Source organism: Oncorhynchus tshawytscha, linkage group LG02, assembly GCF_018296145.1.
Source record: "Oncorhynchus tshawytscha isolate Ot180627B linkage group LG02, Otsh_v2.0, whole genome shotgun sequence".
Classification (NCBI taxonomy): Eukaryota; Metazoa; Chordata; class Actinopteri; order Salmoniformes; family Salmonidae; genus Oncorhynchus; species Oncorhynchus tshawytscha.
Window position 1 is genome coordinate 12807525 of NC_056430.1, and position 22069 is coordinate 12829593.

The window sequence follows — 22069 nt, forward strand, 5'->3', positions numbered from 1 at the left end:
CTTCATGCCCTTTGTGCTGTTGTCTGTGCCCAATAATGTTTTTACTCTGTTTTGTGCTGCTACCATGTTGAACTGCTGCCATGTTGTGTTGCTACCATGCTGTGTTGTCATGTGTTGCTGCCTTGCTATGTTGTTGTCTTATGTCTTTCTTTATGTAGTGTTGTGGTGTCTTTTGCCTTTGTGAGGCCCTTTGCCTTTGTGAGGCCCTTTGCCTTTGGGTAGGCCGTCATTGTAAATAAGAATTTGTTCTTAACTTGCCAGGTTAAATAAAGGTTAAATGAAGAAAAAAAATGAAAAAACCTTGTGAGGATGATTGGAACAGGTTCAGATTGAAGTGGTGTAAACTCAGACAGTGTGCTGCAGAGATGTGTTCATTAATTAGACTATGTTATTAACAAAGGTGCATGGCTATTTTACCCATATGGTAATAATAGTAAATAGCAAAAATTAGAATGATAATAATTTAACCATACTGGTAATTCAATTTATTTTACTACAGTTTTCCCGCCAGCTCAGTAGATGGCGATAAAGCTGCTTAGGTCCAACGCCTGCGCATAAACGCTCTTGAACAAGTTCTGTCTTTCTTTCCGGCTCCGGTCCCCTAGCAAGTTGTAAGGTAAGTAAATTCCGGAAAAAAATATCGTAATAAATCTCCAACATCTTACATTGTAGGAAGCTGTTACGCTCAGTTTACATAGATGTGTATCTCGTTGTTATAAACATCCACACATTTCCCCAAAAATAATTGTATTACTCGAGAGGTAGGCTGATAAACACAAGCTAGTCGAGGTAACTACCCGGGCATGACTGCATTTTGGTCAACGCTAGATAGCTTCTTTTTTTTTTAACTAGGCAAGTCAGTTAAGAACAAATCCTTATCTACAATGACTGCTTATCGGGTTAACTGCCTCGTTCAGGACGACAGATGTTTACATTTTCGGCTCGGAGATTCGATCCACCAACCTTTCGGTTACTCGCCCATTAGGCTAACTTTTCTGACGCCCCCAAGCTAGCTACCACTTTGCCGGATCCAACAGATACACGTTTAAGTGTGGCGTTATCATTAGACTCTGTATAAGCCTTGTTTAAAAATATCTATATATATTAATTAAAGGTCTCTGTTACCCACCGCATCTGGGAAATGAGCCCATACCATAGTTGCCCGACGAAGCTGGTTAGCTACCGACTGGGGGAGATGACATAGGGCTCCCAATCTTGGTCAAACCGTGACCACCTTGTAGGCGACTGTAAGCCAGCCAGTAATTGTGGGTCGATGGACATCCCTGTTATATTGCTTGCACGCGAACGCTTGTCTCATTGTCGTTTGTGTGAACAGATGCTGATGCCCAAGAAGAATCGTATTGCGATCTATGAGCTCCTCTTCAAAGAGGGCGTCATGGTGGCAAAGAAAGATGTGCATCTGCCTAAGCACCCCGAGCTTGCTGACAAGAACGTGCCCAATCTTCATGTGATGAAAGCAATGCTGGTGAGAGAAACTATTGCTTCTACTTTGAGTTATCATTGTTTTATCCCTTTGAGACTGGGGTGCAGTTCTTGTGTCAAGTAGCATGATGTCCACAGGTATGAACTGTGTCTGGTTGCACTATTAACATTCCAAGTGTGTTTGGTAACCAGTTAAGGACTGCGTTATATCTGAAGTCAGATTTGTTGATGTGAAGACCTGAAGGTGCATTTTGTGAGTGGGCTACAAGTGTGACAGTGAAGAGATGATGCATATCTGATGTGGATTTGCAGACTTGTACTCAGTTGGTCTACATAAAGATGTTTCCTAGCATGCCTTGTCTGAGATTTTTGTGACTTTATTGTATCTCTGGCTAGAAAATGCATGTTTGTCTTTCAGTCCTTGAAGTCACTTGGGTATGTTAAGGAGCAATTTGCCTGGCGCCATTTTTACTGGTACCTCACCAATGAAGGTATCCAGTACCTGAGAGACTTCCTGCACCTTCCACCTGAGATTGTTCCTGCCACTCTGCGCCGCCAGATGCGTCCTGAGACCGCAAGGCCCAGGCCCAAGGGTATGTCCACTTGTATGCCTACCATTTTCACACTGCTGAGCTGTGTACTACACATCCATTGTAGTTGCTGGAACTGTGCTGAAAAGAGAGTTTCCAGGCCAGCACAGTAATGCGAATCTGGTGTTACTGTTCCTAGTAAGGCCCCTACTTCAATAACCTGGGCTGGAGCGTTCCAATCCTGGGGTTTGCAGTGTGCTGGCTTTAGTACCAGCTCAGTACTAACAACTGATTCAACTAATCGTGGTATTTAATTTGGGCCGATTTAGTTAAATCATGTGGGTTAGAGCTGGGCTTGAACAGGTCTACATACACTGGTCCTCAAGGACCGGACAGTGAGGACTATTGAATTTAGTGCTTTAAAGCCCTAGGTGCTGATTGGACCTCGGTGTGATGATCCTTCCTGTGTTTTTGGGCGTCTTTAACCTTCCACTCAGCTGAGCGTTGTCGTTTCTTTTCCAGGTATGGAGGGAGAGCGGGGAGAGAGGCCCGCCCGCTTCAACCGTGATGGGGGTGACCGAGACAATTACAGGAGATCTGCTGCACCACGTATGTATAGTGTTACAGGATCCTGCTCATCCAAAAGTTAGCTTTCAGCCAACTGGTCATCTCATCTGCTGACTAGTGTGCTTTGTAGCTTAAAATATACTGATGGTAACCCTGCCTTGGTTTCCAGTAGTTGATCACATTTGTGATCAGTAATGACTTGTCTCAGCCTTTGCGTAACTAGTGTGAAGGTTGATGTTGAATGGGTGAAAATGTTTGGCTTACAACCGATCAGAAATTACATGGTCATTCACATTTACTGATCATGAAAAGCATGCATTTACTTGCTGTGTAACTCTGATGATAGAGCTAACTGCACAATTGTTTTGCATGGAATAATCAGACATTTTTAGTCCTGACTATCTTCAATAGGTGATATTCAAATCAAAACGTTAACATTTAACAATCCCTTAAACTGCATGTAGTTGTCAATAGTTTTAGTGGATATGAGGTCTCCTTGGCCCCCAGCAGCCAAATCGAACTTGTGACGTTTTTATTGAAAATGACCCATAACTTAAAACATTATTGGAGAAAGAATGTTTGGCCTACAAGCTGTTTTTTTTCTTTACAGCTGGTGGAGACAAGAAAGCAGAGGCAGGTGCTGGTTCAGCTACAGAGTTCCAATTCGTAAGTACTGTATTGCCTTATGGTAATTGTAGTCCAAAGCAAGGGCGTATTCATTACGCCGATTCTGTTCCAAAACGTTTCCTAAATGGAAGCAAACAAAATGGGACCTACCTGATTTCGTCGAATAGAAACTCTGACAAGTCTATATATCAAATGATCAAATAACGATTTTAAGTTTATTGGATAGCCGACCGTTGTAAGGTTTTATACATCTGTTACTAGAATAGGAATGTTCTTATTTTGTTGGCATTTATATTGAGACTCAACTATGACATTACCATGAGCAATTGTAATTGATCAGCTGGTTTGAAAAACTGCATACCTTGTGTAGCCAGAAGAAATGGTCTAACACTTATGAGTAAAGTTATTCGGGTAGACAAATTCGGGACATTAATTGGAAACATAACATTATGCTTTGTTTTCCTTACCAACTGTTGTCCTGTGATGTGGAAGCTTACCCTTCTCTCTTGCTTTCAGAGGGGTGGATTTGGACGTGGCAGAGGACAGCAGCCTCCTCAGGAGTAAATTTCTATCCATTTCTTTACAATAAACACACAAAACGCAGCTCTGTCCTTTTTCTCTGTCTGTGCTTTAGATACTGGCATTCTGGATTCATGTATTTTCCCACAATATACATTTCATTTAATTTGTGTGGAATGAGGACCCTCAATTCACACACTACAGTAATTATACTAGCTACGGTTATTCAAGGTGCAGTCTTTCAGTCAGGTGTTAATCAACAAGTATTAAAAGCAGAATAAGCAGCTAGACATGAAGGTTCATGAAGGCAAATTGAATCCAGATCTGAAATACTGGTGTTTTTATTTGTTGGCACATTTTTATTACAATCTTCAGCCCACTGAATTATTCCACAGTCCCAAATGATGAAAAATCAAATTCCAGAGAAGTACACCTTTACTACATATGTAGGGAAACTAAAAGGCTGAGGTCATGTTGAGGGAAATGGAAAGATATTAGGCAGTCCAAATAGCTTTTTACACTGAATCACATCGGATTACAATTTTTGCCTAATCAATTTGTACATAGCGGGATTATCACCCGAATTGCTGGACGGTCCAATTGAAAAAGGATCAAGCTGTTAACCACTATCCCAATGAAATGCTATGTCATGAAGTTATCATTGTAACACTGCAGAATTCTCAACTGAACATTGAGGCATAACATTTTCACGTGGGTTGTTGCAGAATACTGCCTGGCCACTAGCTGGTGTTAATCGTTTCCCAGTGGTCATGTGATTTCCAATATGTCATTTGTTGAAGGACCATGGCCTATTGGGGCAGAGGTTGCTTTTGAGCCTTTTAGAAATGCATCCTTCCTACTTTAATTCATCCTCCAGGCTTTCACTTTTCATGCTTTGACAGCAGTGCCGTGTAAAGTCATCCCTTAGGAAGATAAATGCTTGTATAAATCCCTGTCTACTTCAACTTTCATTGCCCATTGCATTAAAATAAGTTAATTGTGATATGGAAAGGGGAAACTATACACTTGACTAAAGCCTGAAGTGTGTCGGAGAGCCTCTAGCTATAAGACGTCCTGCTTTAGCTAGTATGCATGTACAACACATCTTGTCAGGAACACATTAAAATTGACAACGGTTAAAGAACAAGTAGTCATTCATTGGCTGTTACACGAATATCTTTTTTTTTTTACAGCGCTTGCCTGCCCTCGTACCGATTTTTAGTAGAACCCCTTTGTCACAGATTTTACAGCTCTAAGCTAATTGTTCGATTATTGAAAGAAAATGGTGGAATTTGAGGGAGGCTGACCACAGAATTGAAATACAGGCCTAAATGTATTCTGCTCTGTGGGTTCGACCGGTGATATTGGAAAGGATCCGGTCTTCACTAGACAGTTCCAAGACTTTGCCCCCCCACACATTTCGATGCAGCTCATTTAAAAAGCAATAAATCTGGGTTCAAAGTCCCAGGCCTTTGTGAGAGGGATTCCTGTAGCATTCCTATTGATATGTCATCCACTCAATTTAGTTACACCCTTAAAGATATTTCACATCCATTGCCAATTCGAGAATAGGCCTACATCATTCAGTCTGGGATTGGGGAGAACATAGATAACGCTCCGTTTGGAGAGCGAATAATAAACTACTGAAACAATTATGGGGAAAAAAGAGATGACGGGGGAGATGTAGTGGCATGTAAGTATAAGCGTTGGTTGTCAGAGACTAGGATAATGTCGTAACGACGCAGTGCTGTATGGTAGACTAGTGGTTTGGAACAGTGCTCAGCGGAAAATTTACATTTCGGCCTAAATTAGATTAAGAGTTACCCGGCAATAGCCGACACCTGCATAGGTGCAACTGCGTTGGAGCCGTCAAATCAGTGTGCAGCTGCTCTTTATCAGTCACAATGCCACACCCGTCCAACTTGCGTTAGAAGCTTAGAACAAGAGCCTACACTATTTAGAAATAATGCTCAAATTGAAAATCAGAAAACAAAATAAGGATTTCTATCAGCCTAATCGAGGCGTAAATTATCTCTCACATTCCAGTGTTCCAACTTGTAAACAAGGCTACATGGGGTTTCTCTTAATGTGACTGTGCAGCCAATGGCAGTGTCCGCTTTAGGTAAAATGCCAGGAGCTGCCAGTGGATTTGACAGCTCTAATGCAGTTCCACACCACCAAAAGAACCGCTATGAAGATGTCGGCTAAAGCCGATGGGATTGAGTCCTTTGTATGTTAACCGTTCAACTGTGATTAACTTCACTTCATTACCTCGGCCTCAGTTGCACATGGTCTTCATAGAACATTGAGGCGGCATCTCAGCTGCTTATATCATTTGAGTTATTTTCAACCCCAGCCCTTGTGTATCAAAGCAACTCGTCAACAAAACCTCCAAAACCAACATCAACGCCTGTTTGGGGATCGAGTCAACTCTACAGCCATGTTTTGAGCAACATATAGCACTCACAAATGCGTCAGAGAAACTGTTTTTGTCATTTGTACACTCACCTTTGTTCTATACAGAAATAAACTATTTACAATACAACAGCTTTACATGCCATCTACAGCGCCTCCAGTTTCACAGTATTAAGCCAGCTGCTCCATGCCCCACATCCAAGGCAAGTATCGCAGGTTGGCTAGAGAGACTTTTGCCAGACGTTTAAGAGAGAGCAAAAAACTATCCAAAAGCATTTTTACATGTTAAAAACAAGGTATCCAACTGTACAAGGCTTGTTTGTTCTGGATCTTGCCAAGACAGCATTTTAGATTCCATGACTTTGAATGTCAAGCAGGTAGGTATCATGTGTTTGTTCAGGGATGCAGATTCTATACTAAAAAATACCTTACTGAAAAGTCATCTAAAATACCCATCTAGCTGTCTGGTGTGATAAATAAATGCTATGAACAATGTAAACATCTGCTATAAACTGAGGTGAGTCGGGAGAATCTGAAAATGTGATTAAGAGTTATGTGAAGGTAAGTCAGTCCATGGATGGCACTGCAGTCAGTAGTCCTTTCACCCTCTGGAAAATACATGGAGGAAGACTGCAGTTGTTCACATCATGCAATTCCAAATGATAAAAACGGATACATTTCGGTCGGTAGGGGATCTGCCAACTGTTTCAGTGTCTAGTGAACCACTATCAACAGACTAGGGGAACATTAAAATAGATATAGACACTGGAGAAATACATTCTCTATAGGAGACTTTGTTCTACATCTTTAGTTGAGTAGACCTTTCTATAGTATATATTTCTTGCCCAAAATGTAATATTGAAATGACTGGCTAGCTTCCAGACTAAGGGAAAATGTACACTTGACAATCGGGTCATAAATCCATGTGGAAAAGGGCCTAGTCTTTCTGATGAAACCTGCAAAATATTAACACCAATAACCACAATCGAGCTAAATGAAAATAATTCAAAGACCTCGGTTACCACAGAAGACTACCCTGCTGCACAATCAGTGTCAGGTCACCCCAATGTGTAAGACAAAACATACCAGTGCTCATGCAAAACAAGTAACGTCCCACAATCTGTCCATTCAGATTTTCTATTGAGCCCGACCGATATATCGGTTCACCGATATTATCGGCAGATATTGGCCTTTTACCACTATCGGAAGAAAGTTCCACCGATATTCAATAAATAAGATGAAAAATGGGAATCTCATGCTGATCTGAACACTTGCCGCCATTCTCATGATGGGTCATTATCACAATGTATGAAAACATTTGAAGCATAGTTATCGGACAACTGCTCTCTTGGGATGGTAATTTATGAGAATTCAGTGTGGTGAAAAAACGAGACTCACATCCCGGCTGTAAAAAAACTGTATATCGGCACATTTTACCCCCCCCCCCAAAAGAAATCTGAATCGGACCCAAAAAAAACAACGGTCGGCTGGAATTTCCTATACTTAAGAGGGAAAACACTATTCGCCACATTCATTCACAGAAAATAACCAAAAGACATAAAATACCATTGAAAGCCTTGAGCTTAAGCACTAAGTATACACTTTTACATCACAACAGTAAAAAGTAGTTCTTGCATTCAATAAACACCACGCTAAGGGCGCGTTAAGGTAGTAGAATGTGGGAGTGAGGGATGCTTCATGCAATTTTCAATACAATAATAACAAAAAAGGGTCAAAAATTACATTTACAAAGTGTTTCAGAATCTTCAGCCAACACCTGTCAAGTCTGCGCCACAACTCTGGCACAAAAGAGTTGGCAAGGCAACCCATGTTGGTATTTGAGATAAAAAATAATAGAAGTAAGAGAGAGAGAGTGGTGGCGAGAGCTCCTGGGGATTGTGTCAGCGTTGTGTTTTAGTTATCTGATACCCGACACAGAGCTCTGGTTGATGTTGTAGGTGGGCGAGAGTTCTCCGCCTATCGTGGCCACCAGGGGCGTCCCGTTGCTGGTCAGGCAACCTTCCTTGAGAGGCTCGAAGTAGGTGGCCTGCACAGGCTTGTGACACTGCAACACTTGTATGGCATCGTCTATTTTAAACCAATCCCTTTTTCTCCCTGTTAAAGGAACATGAACAGACACCATTTAAGTTAAGCACAAGGTAAGACAAACATGAGACAACTATAACCAGAATTCAAACAATCTAGTATAATCCGATTTAAATGAAAGCCACTCACCAATGTTGACAGAGTCCTCCCAATCTTGCAAGACCTCCGTTACGATAAGAATGTAGACGTAGGTTCTGTGCTTCCTCTCTCGGTTCTGTAAGATATACATTAACTATCTTTTAAAAATTCAGAACAAAGTCAATATTTCTCTCCACTCCCAAATCACCTTAAGCATGCCTAGGAAGGTCATAAACTCACCTCAAAAATTCCAACTAGGCGACCTAAAGTCCCCTTCACACCTGCCTGTTGAACAAAACAAAAAAAACAAACAAGGAAGCGAATCAACACACATCTAAGGAACTAATACATCATTATTTCAATCGTAAGGGCCTGTGTCACTGCAGTAATGAGCGATTAATTAGTTGTGTGAAAGATGATTTTTGAAAGGCATCTTCAGGACATATTGTAGCACAGGCTACACACAATTATCCTAATACATACATCAAAAACAGCACACACCAGTACCTCAATGCACCAAGGTTCCCACCTTTACATTTTGTTTTAACCAGGTAGGCCAGTTGAGAACAAATTCTAATTTACAACTGTGACCTGGCCAAGATAAAGCAAAGCAGTGCAACACAAAGAACACATGGAATAAACAAACGTACAGTCAATAACAATAGAAAAGCGTATACACAATGTGTGCAAATGAAGTAAGATTAGGAAGGTAAGGCAATAAATAGGCCATAGTGGCAAAATAATTACAATTCAGCAATTAAACACTGGAGTGATAGATGAGCAGAAAATGAACGTGCAAGTAGAGATACTGGGGTGCAAAGGAGCAAAATAAATAAACAACAATATGGGGATGAGGTAGTTGGGTGGGCTATGTACAGGTGCAAGCTGCTCTGACGGCTGATGCTTAAAGTTAGTGAGGGAGATATGACAGTGTTTTGAAGGAGTTTTGTACACGACTCCCGGAGACTGAGGGGTACTGGGCCAGGTTTATATACTACTAGAGGATGCCAGCAGTATGCATCTTCTTCGGGTTCCAGTTTCAGCCTATTAATAAAATCCTGGACCCCATAGGCAGTATAGCCCAGTATTAATCCCACACTCTTCTTGCCTTCAACCAGATAAAATGGGGAAGAACACCACTGGGCTGACTGGAAAATAGGCAGGGTTTGGATAGCCTAGGCCTAATTATTAAGATTTAGACTTCAGTTCCTCTCAACCACCTCCTCTAATCAAAAATGGCCACCCTCCGCATCATAATGAGAACGTGAGTGAAGAACATGAGCATTAGAGCTGCATTCCAGTCTATTTGGACTCTGCTGGGTCAGGTCAGTTGAGGACGAGTGGATGTGGACACTGTAGTTTGACTATCTAGGGCTGGGAATTGCCAGGGACCTCCCTACACGATATTATTACGATACTTTGGTGATCATACAGAGAGACAAGAGAGCCATGAGAAAACAGTTTTGATCAGTCATGGAAATAAGTGCGGGAAAAAAAATGGGACTATTTAAAAAAAATAAATGTAACCTTTATTTAACTAGTCAGTTAAGAACAAATTCTTATTTACACCAGCCAAACCCGGGCAACACTGGGCCAATTGTGCGTCACCCAATCACGGCCAATTGTGATACAGCCTGGATTCGAACCAGGGTGTCTGTAGTGACACCTCTAGCACTGAGATGCAGTGCCTTAGACTGCTGCGCCAATATTGTTTTTCCATCTTAAAGAAAGAAAGAAAAGGGAGTCAATTTGTTTGACATTATCGTCAAATTATATCCGATATGTAACTGCATCGACCCTCCCCCCCCAAAATCACTACTACGATCCATAACCCTTGACCTGTTCTTATGTCTTTCAGTCCTGGCCAGAATCCACACCAACCAGCATAAGAAGCTGGGTGGTTTGTCAAATAGCCATCAGAATTAGAGTGAGGGTTATGACCTATTACAACGGAGTGCACTAAGAGGTTTAAACCAGCAGCAGCACTGGCGATGGGTTGACTCAGTTTGATCATACAAACGGAGTACTTTTGGGAAGGCACTTGCCTATAGATTGGGAGGTATAACGTATACAGGGGGTATTTGTAAAAAGCCACGGGATGTTTTTATCAATACCGTTAACTCTTTCTTTTAAATGTTTAATACATTTCAATGTTCATAGCTACTTTAAGTAAATACCCGCAGTCAACTTGCTCAATACGTTAGGGAATGAAGAACATTGAGTTCTTAATTTCAGCGGTCACATTATCATGAAGCTTTTAATAGTCACGTGTCACATGGTGTTTGTTTACAGGCACACTATGACGAGAGACCGGAGCCTTGAGTCACTCACTGTTGGGCAGCATGCACCAGGCAATCTAATTATAGTATGGAATTCACAACTAAATGTTTGCCAGCTAGATATCTTATAACTATTAAATGAACTGTCTAAATGTGCTAAATGCTCTGCAGTTGTGCCTTTGGTTTGCCAATTTAGTAGCTAACGTTAGTTCGCTATCTAGCTTCTTTCAAAAATCAAGCATTCGTTTGGTAACAGAGAATCCCCTCCTGGATCAAGAGCCTTGCTGGCTAATATATTTGTACGTGCAGGAAACTGTGAATAGCATTTTTTTAGTTACTTGTTTAGGTCAGAATCTCTAGAAAAAATATTTATAATATAATTGTTCGCATTTTACATGTACTTGTTAGCATTGATAACCTTCGGATTACAGAGCATCAGTGGGGTTTGAAAACAGCACCCCTTTATCTTCAGTGTCGGTATTACGGAATATCCCGGTATGGCATAAAGTCGGTATGAAGGTATGACAAAACATATTGCTCACCATATGTCTGCTGCAGAGGGACAAGAGAGAGCCATGAGAAAATGAGTTTTGATCAGCCATGGGAATAAAAGTTCGGGAAAACAAATTGGCTCCGTTTTTAAAAAGAAGATCGAGAACAAGCTATGACATATACTGGAGTTCTGGTGCAGGCACAGCAAATTAGCACAAAAACAATATCTTGATATGGAAATCTGTATTTTTTTTATTCACTAGTGTTTACGGGCAGTGGTTGCTATGACTGTGGGATTGACTGAGCAAGGTGCTGTTGACGACAGTAGGGCTGTGGATTTGATTCTAGCATGGTCCCCACATGCTATGATACCTATAAAAGCGTAGCCTATTTGACTTGAGCCCGTTTTAATCTGTTTTTAATTGTATAATTAGCCTAGCCATAGTAATTATTGTGTTACCAAATTTTATTAGGTCACGTGCGCCGAATACAACAGTGAAATGCTTACTTACACGAGCCCCTAACCAACAATGCAGTTGAACATAAATATGGATTGATCTACAGCAGTGGTTCACAAACATTTTATAGTCCCGTACCCCTTCAAACACCAGCTGCGTACCCCCTCTAGCACCATGGTCAGCGCACGCTCAAATGTTGTTTTTTGCAATCATTGTAAGCCTGCCACACACACTATACATTTAAACATAAGAATGAGTGCGAGCTTGTCACAACCTGGCTCTTGGGAAGTGACACAGAGCTCTTATAGGAAAAGGGCACAAATAATAATATTATCAATCATTTTGCTCTTTACCTATCCATCTTACATATAAAACCTTATTTGTTCATCAAAAATTGTGAATAACTCACCACAGATTAATGAGAAGTGTGCTTGAAAGGATACACATAACTGTATTGGAGAGAGTCTCAGTCTTTAATCCCTTTCCACATAGTCTGTATTTAGTTTTCATGCTAGTGAGGACCGAGAATCCACTCTCACATAGGTAAGTGGTAGGGCTGGGCGATATGGCCACAATCTCATATCCCGATATAGGTCATTTCATATCCCAATAACGATACAGATCGATATAGCGCATTCTGTAAATTCAATGAATAAATAGTTTATATAAAATGACCACATGTAAAGGCCTATTTTTTGCATTACATTTTGAATTATACTCAAATAGAAGGTACTTACTCATATTTGATTATTTCCCCCTTTTTTCTCCACAATTTCGTGGTATCCAATTGCTAGTAGTTACAGTCTTGTCTCATCGCTGCAACTCCCGTACAGACCAGGGAGAGGCGAAGGTCGAGAGCCATGCGTCCTCCGAAACACAAGCCGCACTGCTTCTTGACACAATGCACATCTAACCCGGAAGCCAGCCGCACCAATGTGTCGGAGAAATCACTGCACACCTGGTCAGCGTGCACTGCGCCTGGCCCGCCACAGGAGTCGCTAGTGCGCGATGAGACAAGGATATCCCTGCCGGCCAAACCCTTCCTAAACCAAACAACCCGGGGCCAATTGTGCGCCGCCCCATGGGCCTCCCGGTCGCGGCCGGCTGCGACAGAGCCTGGGCTCGAACCCAGAATCTCTGGTGGCACAGCTAGCACTGCGATGCAGTGCCTTAGACCACTATTATTTCCCCTTTTATTTAGAACCTTTGTGCAAATGTTCAATTAAGCATGTAACAAAATATTAAATATTAATGTATAAAATCTAAAGGGGTAAATAGAAAACACTTCAACTATAGATGCAAACAAAATAAATATAGGCCTAAAAATAAATATGTATATTTTTGGGGGCTTGCCAGTTTTGCATGTTATTTTGGCATTAATACATGTCACATATCAATTTGCATTTGGTACCTTGGGTTGAGTGTTAAGCACCAACTCACGAAACCCCCATTTCTCGACCGTGTAAAACGGGGCCATTTCTTTGCAGATGTAATTCGAAACGGCAGCGGTTATCTCCTTCCATCTTCACGATTCTTTGCCATATGGGGTGCCGCATGGCAAAAGCCTCTTGCAACGTCTGAGTCGGGGGTTTGTTTTGAGCACTCAAGTGTACTTTTTGGGTCTCATCCGTAGACTCTCTCCGTACTCTTTCGCATGATTCTTGCATAGGTGGTAAAGAAGGTTAGTGGTGTTTGAGCCTGTTGTCGGGACCAGCCTGCGGCAATATTGTGCAGAAGACGGTTTTCTGGTCCGTGTCAGACTTCTCATACCCAAACCACATCCATGCGACCGAAGTAGCCCCTTTTAGGTACGAGCTCCGTGTCTCCCTGCCACATTCACTCTCCTCCATGTTTGTGTTGAAAATTTCCTTCCACATGGCACCTGTGGAAGAAGGCAAAGCGTCGTCCAAATGACAAAAAATATCTCCGTAAAGAGTGATTTGCAAAACGAAATAAACAATAGCGCATAATATGAAACGATAGAAAAACGTCTATCGTCACACGATACATATCGTCATATCGCCCGGCCCTAGTACGTGGTTGCAAAGGGCATCAGTGTCTTAACAGCGGGATTTGCCAAGGCGGGATACTCTGAGCACAGCCCAATCCAGAAATATGTCAGGGGCTTCTGATTAAATAAAATGTTCACAGAACCACTTGTTGCAATTTCAATGAGGCTCTCTTGTTCAGATATAGGTAAGTGGACTGGAGGCAGGGCATGACAGGGATAACGAATCCAGTTGTGTCATCAGTTTCGGGAAAGTACCTGCGTAATTGCGCACCCAACTCACTCAGGTGCTATATCACATTTGACATTGTCCATAAGCTGGAGTCCTTGTTAATGAAGACAGAGAAGAGCTCCAAATTCTTAAATCATATCCTTAATTTTGTCCCACACATTGAATATAGTTGAGAAGAGAGTCCCTGTAATCCTAAATTCAGATCATTCAGGTGAGAAAAGACATCACCCAGATAGGCCAGTCGTGTGAGAAACTCCTCATCATGCAAGTGAATGAAGCAGTGAGACAAGTGAAAATTATGGGCAGTAAAGAAAACTTTAAGCTCATCTCTCAATTTAAAAAATAACGTGTCAATACTTTGCCCCTTGATAACCAGCACCCTTCTGTATGTTGTAAAAGCGTTGCATGGTCCCTGCCCATATCATTGAATAGTGCAGAAAATACATGTGAGTTCAGGGGCCTTGCTTTAACAAAGTTAACCATTTTCACTGTAGTGTCCAAAACGTCTTTCAAGCTGTCAGGCGTTCCCTTGGCAGCAAGAGCCTCTCGGTGGATGCTACAGTGTACCCAAGTGGCGTCGGGAGCAACTGCTTGCACATGCATTACCACTCCACTAGGTCTCCCTGTCATGGCTTTTGCGCCATCAGTACAGATACCAACACATCTTGACCACCAAAGTCCATTTGATGTCACAAAGCTGTCCAGTACTTTATAAATATCATCTCCCGTTGTCCTGGTTTCCAGTGGTTTGCAGGAGAGGATGTCTTTCTTAATTGAACCTCCCCCAAAATGTAACAGACATATACCAGGAGCTGTGCCAGGCCCGCCTCGCCTGTTGACTCATCCAGCTGTAACGCATAGAATTCACTAGCTTGTATGCGAAGCAGTAATTGTTTCAAAACATCTCCTGCCATGTCACTGATGCGTCGTGAAACAGTGCTGTTTGATGATGGCATTGTCTATTGTTCTTTTGGCCATTTCCCCCAGCCATATCCGTGGCAGCAGGAAGAATTACTCGGTAGCTCGCCATATAAGACGCTTCTAGCCCATTCTTATTAATGGCACCTATTGCTTTTATACATGTTTTACTACTCTAAAATAGTCTTAATACTCGCTCAAAAAAACCCTGTGGCTTATTTTTCAAATTGGCATATTTTGTTTCTAAATGTCTGCGCAAGAGTCAAGGTTTCATCAAGTTGTGAGACAGTACTTTTGCACATATGACACACTGTGGCTGAGGAAAGGCACTACTCCCAATACAAGTGAACCCCAAATCAATGTAGTTCTCATAATATTTGCGCCTCTTCGATGGTCCAACGTTCCCGTCTGTTGTTCATTCGGTGCTTTCCCGGGTAAGGGGGCAGTAGCTCTTCGGCTGCATCAAAATTCACAACTGTCAGTGTCCATGCTAGCTGGGCTAACAACAAATGTAGAATTACTGATGCTAGCATTGGATGTGCTCGTGGAAGCAGAACAACTTGTGTCATCGACAGGTGCAGTACTGCTGGTAGTAGCAGTACTACCAGTAGAGCTGGTATGTGTCTATGGACGTGGGCCTTTTTTTTTTAACCATTTATCAATTTTCGAGCAAATGGAATGAGCAGCAGCTACATACGGACCGTTAGTGGAATTCCTGCGAGAGAGTAACGGTTAATGTGATTGGATGTTAATTATTTGACAAGGCTACTTGTATTTGACATTGTGTTGTTATTTCACTGAACACTAGATGGTTTAATTGTATTATTGGGAATGGAAACGAGGCTACTCAGGTGAGAAAAAAACCTTGCCCAAATGTATAGCTCCGTTGGAAAATATAAACGGACTGTTTGAATTTTTAAACTTTATTTAATTTTTTATTTCACAGTTGGGCTAGTTGAGAACAAGTTCTCATTTACAACTGCAACCTGGCCAAGATAAAGCAAAGCAGTGCGACAACAACAGAGTTACACATTGAATAAACATAGTCAATAATACAATAGAAAAAGTATATATACAGTGTGTGCAAATGAGGTAGGATAAGGGAGGTAAGGCCATAAATAGGCAATAGTGGCAAAATAATTCCAATATAGCAATTAAACACTGGAGTGAAAGATTTGCAGAAGATGAGTGTACAAGTAGAGATACTGGGGTGCAAAGGAGCAAAATAAATGAAATGAATACCAGTATGGGGATGAGGTAGTTGGATGGGCTATGCACAGGTGCAGTGATCTGTGAGCTGCTCTGACAGCTGGTGCTTAAAGCTAGTGAGGGAGATATGAGTCTCCAGCTTCAGTGATTTTTGCAGTTCGTTCCAGTCATTGGCAGCAGAGAACTGGAAGGAATGGCGGCCGAAGGAGAAATTGGCTTTGGGGGTGACCAGGAAAATATACCTGCTGGAGCGCGTGCTACAGGTGGGGTGGGTGCTGCTACGGTGACCAGTGAGCTGAGATAAGGCAGGGCTTTACCTAGCAAAGACTTATCAATGACCTGGAGCCAGTGGATTTGGCTCCATTCTACTATTGGTTAGAGCCTGAAAGTAAGAATTTCACTGTTGTACGTGGCGGCGCACGTGACAAATAAAATTTGATTTGAATATGAAACGAGGGCCAGCCAACGAGAACATACAGGTCGCAGTGGTGGGTAGTATATGGGGCTTTGGTGACAAAACAGATGGCACTATGATAGCATCCAACACTCTGCTCAGCAAATTGGATGCAGGCTATTTTGTAAATGACATCGCCGAATCAAGGACCGGTAGGATAGTCAGTTTTATGAGGGTATGTTTGGCAGCATGAGTGAAGGATGCTTTGTTGCGAAATAGGAAGCCAATGCTAGAATTAATTTTGGATTAGAGATGCTTAATATGAGTCTGGAAGGATATTTAATTTTTTACGTACCCCAGTTTGGGAATACCTGCTCTACGGCAACTGAATTAGAAAGGACGGCTGCATCTTTGTAGTGACTGGGTGTATTGATACACCATCCAAAGTGTAATTAATTAATTAATTAATAACTTCATCATACTCAGAGATATTCCATGTCTGCTTTTGTTTTAACCCATCTACCAATAGGTGCCTTTCTTAGCGAGGCATTGGAAAACCTCCCCAGTCTTTGTGGTTGAATCTGTGTTTAAAATTCACTGCTTGGCTGAGGGTCCTTACAGATAATTGTATTTGTTGGGTACAGAGATGAGGTAGTCGTTTAAAAAAACACATTAAACACTATTATCGCACACAGAGGGCAAGTATGTGATTTATTAAGCACATTTATATTCCTTAACTTATTTAGGCTTGCCATAACAAAGGGTTTGAAGACATTTCAGCTTTTCATTTAATTAAATCAGTCAAAAAAATGTTTTTAAATACATTATTCCACTTTGACATTATAGGGTATTATGTGTAAGCAATTTAATCCATTCAGGGGTAACAACAACATTTGGAAAAAGTCAAGGTGTGTGAATACTTGCTGAAGGCACTGCAGGTATTGTGATATTGTATTTTGAGGTCCCTGGCAAATCTCAGCCCTAGTCAACACCTTAAGAGACTGTGCTACTGATGTGATGTCTACACACTCAAAACACTGTGCCCGACGGAAAATCAATGGGCAAGCCAAGCCAGAGATGTCAGCTCAGCTGCTAGACTTATGTCTAACTTACTGAGCAGTGAGCAGCCAGGGTAGGAGAAGATATCAGCATCCTGCGAGGGATGACTGCTGTGAACCATAAAACTGTTAATCAAATGGCCACCCGGACTATATACATTGCCCCCCCACCTCCCGGTTTTTACACTGCTGATACTCGCTATTTATTATCTATGTATAGTCACTTTATTCCTACTAACCAGTACCACCTCACATTGACTTGGTACCGGTACCCCCTGTATATAGCCTCGTTATTTTATTGTGTTACTTTAAAAAAAAAAAAAAAACTTTAATTAGTAAATATTTTATTAACTCCATTTCTTGAACTGCATTGTTGGTTGAGGTCTTGTAAGTAAGCATTTCACTGCATTTCAAGGTCTACACCCGTTGTAAAATTAGATTGGAGTACAGCGCTCAGTCTGCTCTTTATTCTCTATCTAATGAACCACTAAAGACTGTCTATCAGGTGGTGAAATCAAACACCCTGTCCCAGTCTGGCTGTTGGACAACTTTCTGAGATGCTACATCAAGTATCCTAGGCCTAGCGCTGGAAAGTTTTTGCAGCACATTAGCCTACATTTACTGATAGATTAATTAATTAACCTACATGGCTATAGAACAACAAATTCATATTTTTCCCACTTCATCAGGTGGTGAATAATATGGTCAGCCTGCACAAATATGTCGGAAAATTATTTGAAGAGTCAAAAATAAAATGAAAATAACAATAATGCATTCCCTGTATATTTTAGATGAAATAGCTTACTTTTTTAAATCATAGGCTACCATCTCAGTAATCTTACTTGGCACTGGTATTTTTGTCTAGAGCCCTGCTGCTAATGTAAAGTAAATGTAAATGAAAATGTTTTATTTATTTAATGTTATTGAGCAAAATAGTTACATTTATAGCAATATGACTTTGTCCATATTGCCCAGCTCTAGCACCTCCCCAAAAATAATTTTGCATAATTTCTCGCTTATTTATCGTTAACTAAAAATGTTTTATCGCAATATGGATTTTTGTTCATATCGCCACTAAAACTTCATGACATGGGATACCTCCCTATCGAATGAATCTGCTGATTATTTTCTAAAACCTAATTCTTAGTTGGAGAGGCCCTTCTTGGCAACAGAGAAACCCTCTTCATCCCCCCGGTGAAGAAAAGTCCCTGGGCTCAAATGTAAATATTCAATCGTCATGGTTCAATTACAGTGACTAGGCATCAACATTGAAATACAGAATAGGCAACATTCTGCATTACATGTCAACACACGCAAATGTTAGCACATACCCAGACTTCCAGCCATTGTGCTAACACTAGTTATCATTGGCCTACACAACTACCTCCTAACTTCTATCATACTGGACAGACATAAAAAAAAGGTCATCTGACTCTGGGGGGGTAGATTAAGGGACTCCCAGAAGTATCCCTTTAAAGAGATTCTTTGGTACCTTTGTATACATTTTAGCCAGTAGTTCTGAAAGTAGCGCTAGGAGCCAAAAGTGGTCCCCAAAAGTTGCACACTACGTCACATATGTGCACCATGTTATTGCTCTCCCTCTCTGCTGTGTGAGTATCTTGCTAGCTGTCACTCAAATGGCAAGGAGCTGAAGCTTATTGGCAAGAACTTGAATTGCTAGGGGTAGGTCCATGGGGGGAAATGGCACTGAACAGCTTCCAGTAAACAGGTGCTTTCAAAACTAGGAATTTCGTGATTATGCATGCATGAACTACACATTGACACATTTAGCCCAAAGCGGGAGGTAAAATAAATCAATAATAATAATAGTCGCCAAACTCCCTTTGGCACCAACATTCCTGTCTGCTTAGCTATTGTGGATGTAGCCTTTATTTTCCCAGCACACATAAACAGAGTATGATCAAGACCAACTGCACCACCCAAAGTGGATGTGTTTTGACCAACATGGATTAACGTGTTGAAACTCAAAACGTAGAGTCGATCTTTCAACAAGCTATATCAAGGTAAAAAGCCTACTCACATTGGCAAATCTCAACAACTTGTTGCCATTTATAATCAAGGGGTGTGGTTCGCAGGGAAAAAAACATTGATTTTGTCTACCCCAAAAGCCACACCTAAAACAAAGAGAGCAACATCTCTAATATCCATAACAATTATGGAAGACACCTACAGGTTCCCCCAAATGTGGGGATGCAGGGCGGGAATATAGTTTGAATGATTACAGTCAATGAAATGAGAGGGAAAGAAGCTAACCTCTTCACAGACTTCTCGTGCTGCAGCTACATTGGGCTCCTCTTCTGGCTCCATCCCTCCACCAGGGACGATCCACTTGTCTGGATGCCGACTACTACTCACCAACAGTACCTGCAGCAAGAGGATACAGCATTGATCAACATTGATCAAATCCAGAGCTTCAGGTTTCAATGTAAACACAGTAGAGCATGTTGTTGAGACAACTTCTCTACTGTGTTGATGAAAACGTCAGTCATATTCAAATTACACCTGACATGCACGTGTCAAAAGTAATTCCACAGAGGGCCAAGTGTATGCAAGTTTTTGCTCCTCCCTTGTACTTGATTGATGCATGAAGGGCACGAATTAGTAAGGAACTCCCCTCACCTGGTTGTTTAAGTCTTAATTGAATTAGGAAAAAAACTGCAGACACTAGGCCCTCCATGGAATGAGCTTGACACCCCTGGCCTAATGCATATAGTTATTATGCATGCATAATTTAGGCATAGCTCCCTCGCATAAACAAGCAAGACACATTACTACCAATGGCGTGTGTAGAGCTATATAAATCATTGATTACCACAGACAGTGATGACAGATGGTTTGGTGACACTGACTTGTCTTTAGCCAGGTTGGCACCCATAATATGGGCCATATGAGTGATGCAATGTGTTATTAGCTGACCTCCAGGTAAAACAACTAGTAGACTTACTCAAGTGATTTGTTAGCTAGATTGAATGAATAACTGGGTAGGTCGCTAGTTAGTTTGATCACAAGCACGGTTAGGTCGTGGTAGTTCCAGTCAAGTTACCTGTTGCTAGTCCCATCCAAGCAAAGGAAGGCCCATAGCTAGCTATTTAGCTAACGGTAGCTATTCATCTAGCAAATGTTGCTAAATAACTAGTAGTTGGCGCTAGCTAAATTCATTTTAAATGACGAATCGACATTAGTTTTGAGCCATTGACAATGTTACTAAACATTGATTGTCATAGTGTTTAATGTGATCATTATAACCAGAAATATACTAATTAACGTTAGCTAGCATTAACAATATGTTAGCTAGATATCAAGAAGATACAGTGCTGACTAGCGCACTGGTTATCATGTTACTCTAGCAGCTAACGTTAGTTAGCCTAGCTGGCTAGGTAACCAACAATGTGGCAAGCAACTAGCTAGTAATATTTGTACTGTTTGGTTAGCCGCAACGAGTTAACTAGCTAGCTAGATATAATAAAATAGCCCACTCGTTGTAGTTACCAAGTTAGCTGGCTAGTTAGTTAGCTCAACATTTGGCTAGCTATCAAAACGTTATCTAGCTAGATATCCCTGGGTGGTCGACCTGTACGCCGATTCAACAAAACAAACCAACACACCAAAACCAGTAGCTAACAGTTAGCTAAGTTGCCTTCCTAATTAGCAAATGACAAACACTAGCTAGCTAGCTATAGCTATTTTGGTTTTCCTGAACTGCGGCCCACCCTATAGCCCTGCATCCTCGTCCTCACCTCCTCTTCACTTTCACTCCTAAAGCACAGACAGGCGGCCCGCTTCTTGTAGCCATCCCCATCGTATGTCCGGGTTTGATTTGACTTTAACTTCATCATTTCGGGCTACCAATGGACCAAAACTGTAATTCAAACACTGGGAAAGCCGCTGTCTTCGATGCAACGTCCTCCTATGGGTAACCCCGGCGTTTTATTAAAATAAATAACTTATTCGCTTCATTTTCACAAGCATAGGCGCTTCTCCAGCACGGTCGCCATTATGAAGATAACTGCGTAATCAACGTAACATGGCACATTTGAACGAAATTGGCTTTAGGATATTACGTATCTTATTTTGAGGAATACGGCATCGAATTACGAAAAAACGAAACTAAGTAGAGAATTTACGAAAATGACGCTGGTTTCGCGGAGGACGCAATTGCGGGCCGCAATTCAGGGCGTTCCTGCATGTGGGTCCGAGCAGAACCCACCCGAATGCTCGGACGCCTCCATGCGGTCGGGTAGGCTGTTTGGAGCGTTTATCCGACAGAATCTTTTAAATAATAATAATTATTATTATGTCCCCCCACTTCTAAAACCTAAGTTGCATACTCACTTTCACAGTCACCACCTACACTGCTGCTACTGTCTATGATCTATCCTGTTGCTTAGTCACTCTACCACTACCTATATGTACATAGCTACCTCAATTACCTTATACCAGTGGTGGAAAAAGTACCCAATTATCATACTTGAGAAAAAGTAAAGATACCTTAATAGAAAATCACTCAAGTAAAAGTGAAAATCATCCAGTAAAATACTACTTGAGTAAAAGTCTTTGGTTTAGAAATATAGTTAAGTATATTTGAGCAATCACGTTCAAAGTAAAAGTATAAATCACTTCAAATTATTAAGCAAACCAGACGACATAATTCATTAACAATTTTTTATAACAAATAGCCAGGGCCGTACTCCAACACTCAGACATAATTTACAAAA

The 22069-nt window shown here is 41.3% G+C and overlaps 2 protein-coding genes across 3 annotated transcripts; one reads left to right on the top strand and one right to left on the bottom strand.

Annotated features, from left to right (window-relative positions):
- The first annotated feature begins 538 nt into the window (after nt 1–538).
- LOC112221608 (40S ribosomal protein S10) lies at nt 539–3770 on the top strand. The gene is made up of 6 exons (XM_024383784.1): nt 539–616; nt 1337–1486; nt 1862–2036; nt 2496–2582; nt 3151–3206; nt 3684–3770. The coding sequence occupies exons 2-6, from the start codon at nt 1337–1339 to the stop codon at nt 3729–3731; spliced, it is 516 nt and encodes a 171-aa protein (XP_024239552.1). The 5' UTR covers nt 539–616; the 3' UTR covers nt 3732–3770.
- Nucleotides 3771–4011: 241 nt separating this feature from the next.
- LOC112221598 (diphosphoinositol polyphosphate phosphohydrolase 1) lies at nt 4012–21512 on the bottom strand. Of its 2 annotated transcripts, none has more exons than XM_024383762.2 (5): nt 21065–21512; nt 19608–19718; nt 8526–8570; nt 8337–8421; nt 4012–8216 (listed from the first exon to the last, which is right to left on the bottom strand). In XM_024383762.2, exons 1-5 carry the CDS (start codon nt 21188–21190, stop codon nt 8020–8022), a joined length of 564 nt encoding a protein of 187 aa, XP_024239530.1. In that variant the 5' UTR covers nt 21191–21512; the 3' UTR covers nt 4012–8019. The 2 variants fall into 2 exon arrangements, with proteins under 2 accessions (XP_024239530.1, XP_024239539.1); XM_024383771.2 differs by having other exon boundaries at nt 21092–21500.
- Nucleotides 21513–22069: the final 557 nt, after the last annotated feature.

Coding starts and splice junctions, on each gene's coding strand:
- LOC112221608 (XM_024383784.1), top strand. CDS start 1,337: ATGCTGATGCCCAAGAAGAATCGTATTGCGATCTATGAGCTCCTCTTC. Junction 2,583..3,150: donor CAGGAGATCTGCTGCACCAC/GTATGTATAGTG, acceptor TTTTCTTTACAG/CTGGTGGAGACAAGAAAGCA. Junction 3,207..3,683: donor CAGCTACAGAGTTCCAATTC/GTAAGTACTGTA, acceptor TCTTGCTTTCAG/AGGGGTGGATTTGGACGTGG.
- LOC112221598 (XM_024383762.2), bottom strand. CDS start 21,190: ATGATGAAGTTAAAGTCAAATCAAACCCGGACATACGATGGGGATGGC. Junction 19,719..21,064: donor CGAGGATGCAGGGCTATAGG/GTGGGCCGCAGT, acceptor CTCTTGCTGCAG/GTACTGTTGGTGAGTAGTAG. Junction 8,422..8,525: donor GCCTAGTTGGAATTTTTGAG/GTGAGTTTATGA, acceptor TATATCTTACAG/AACCGAGAGAGGAAGCACAG.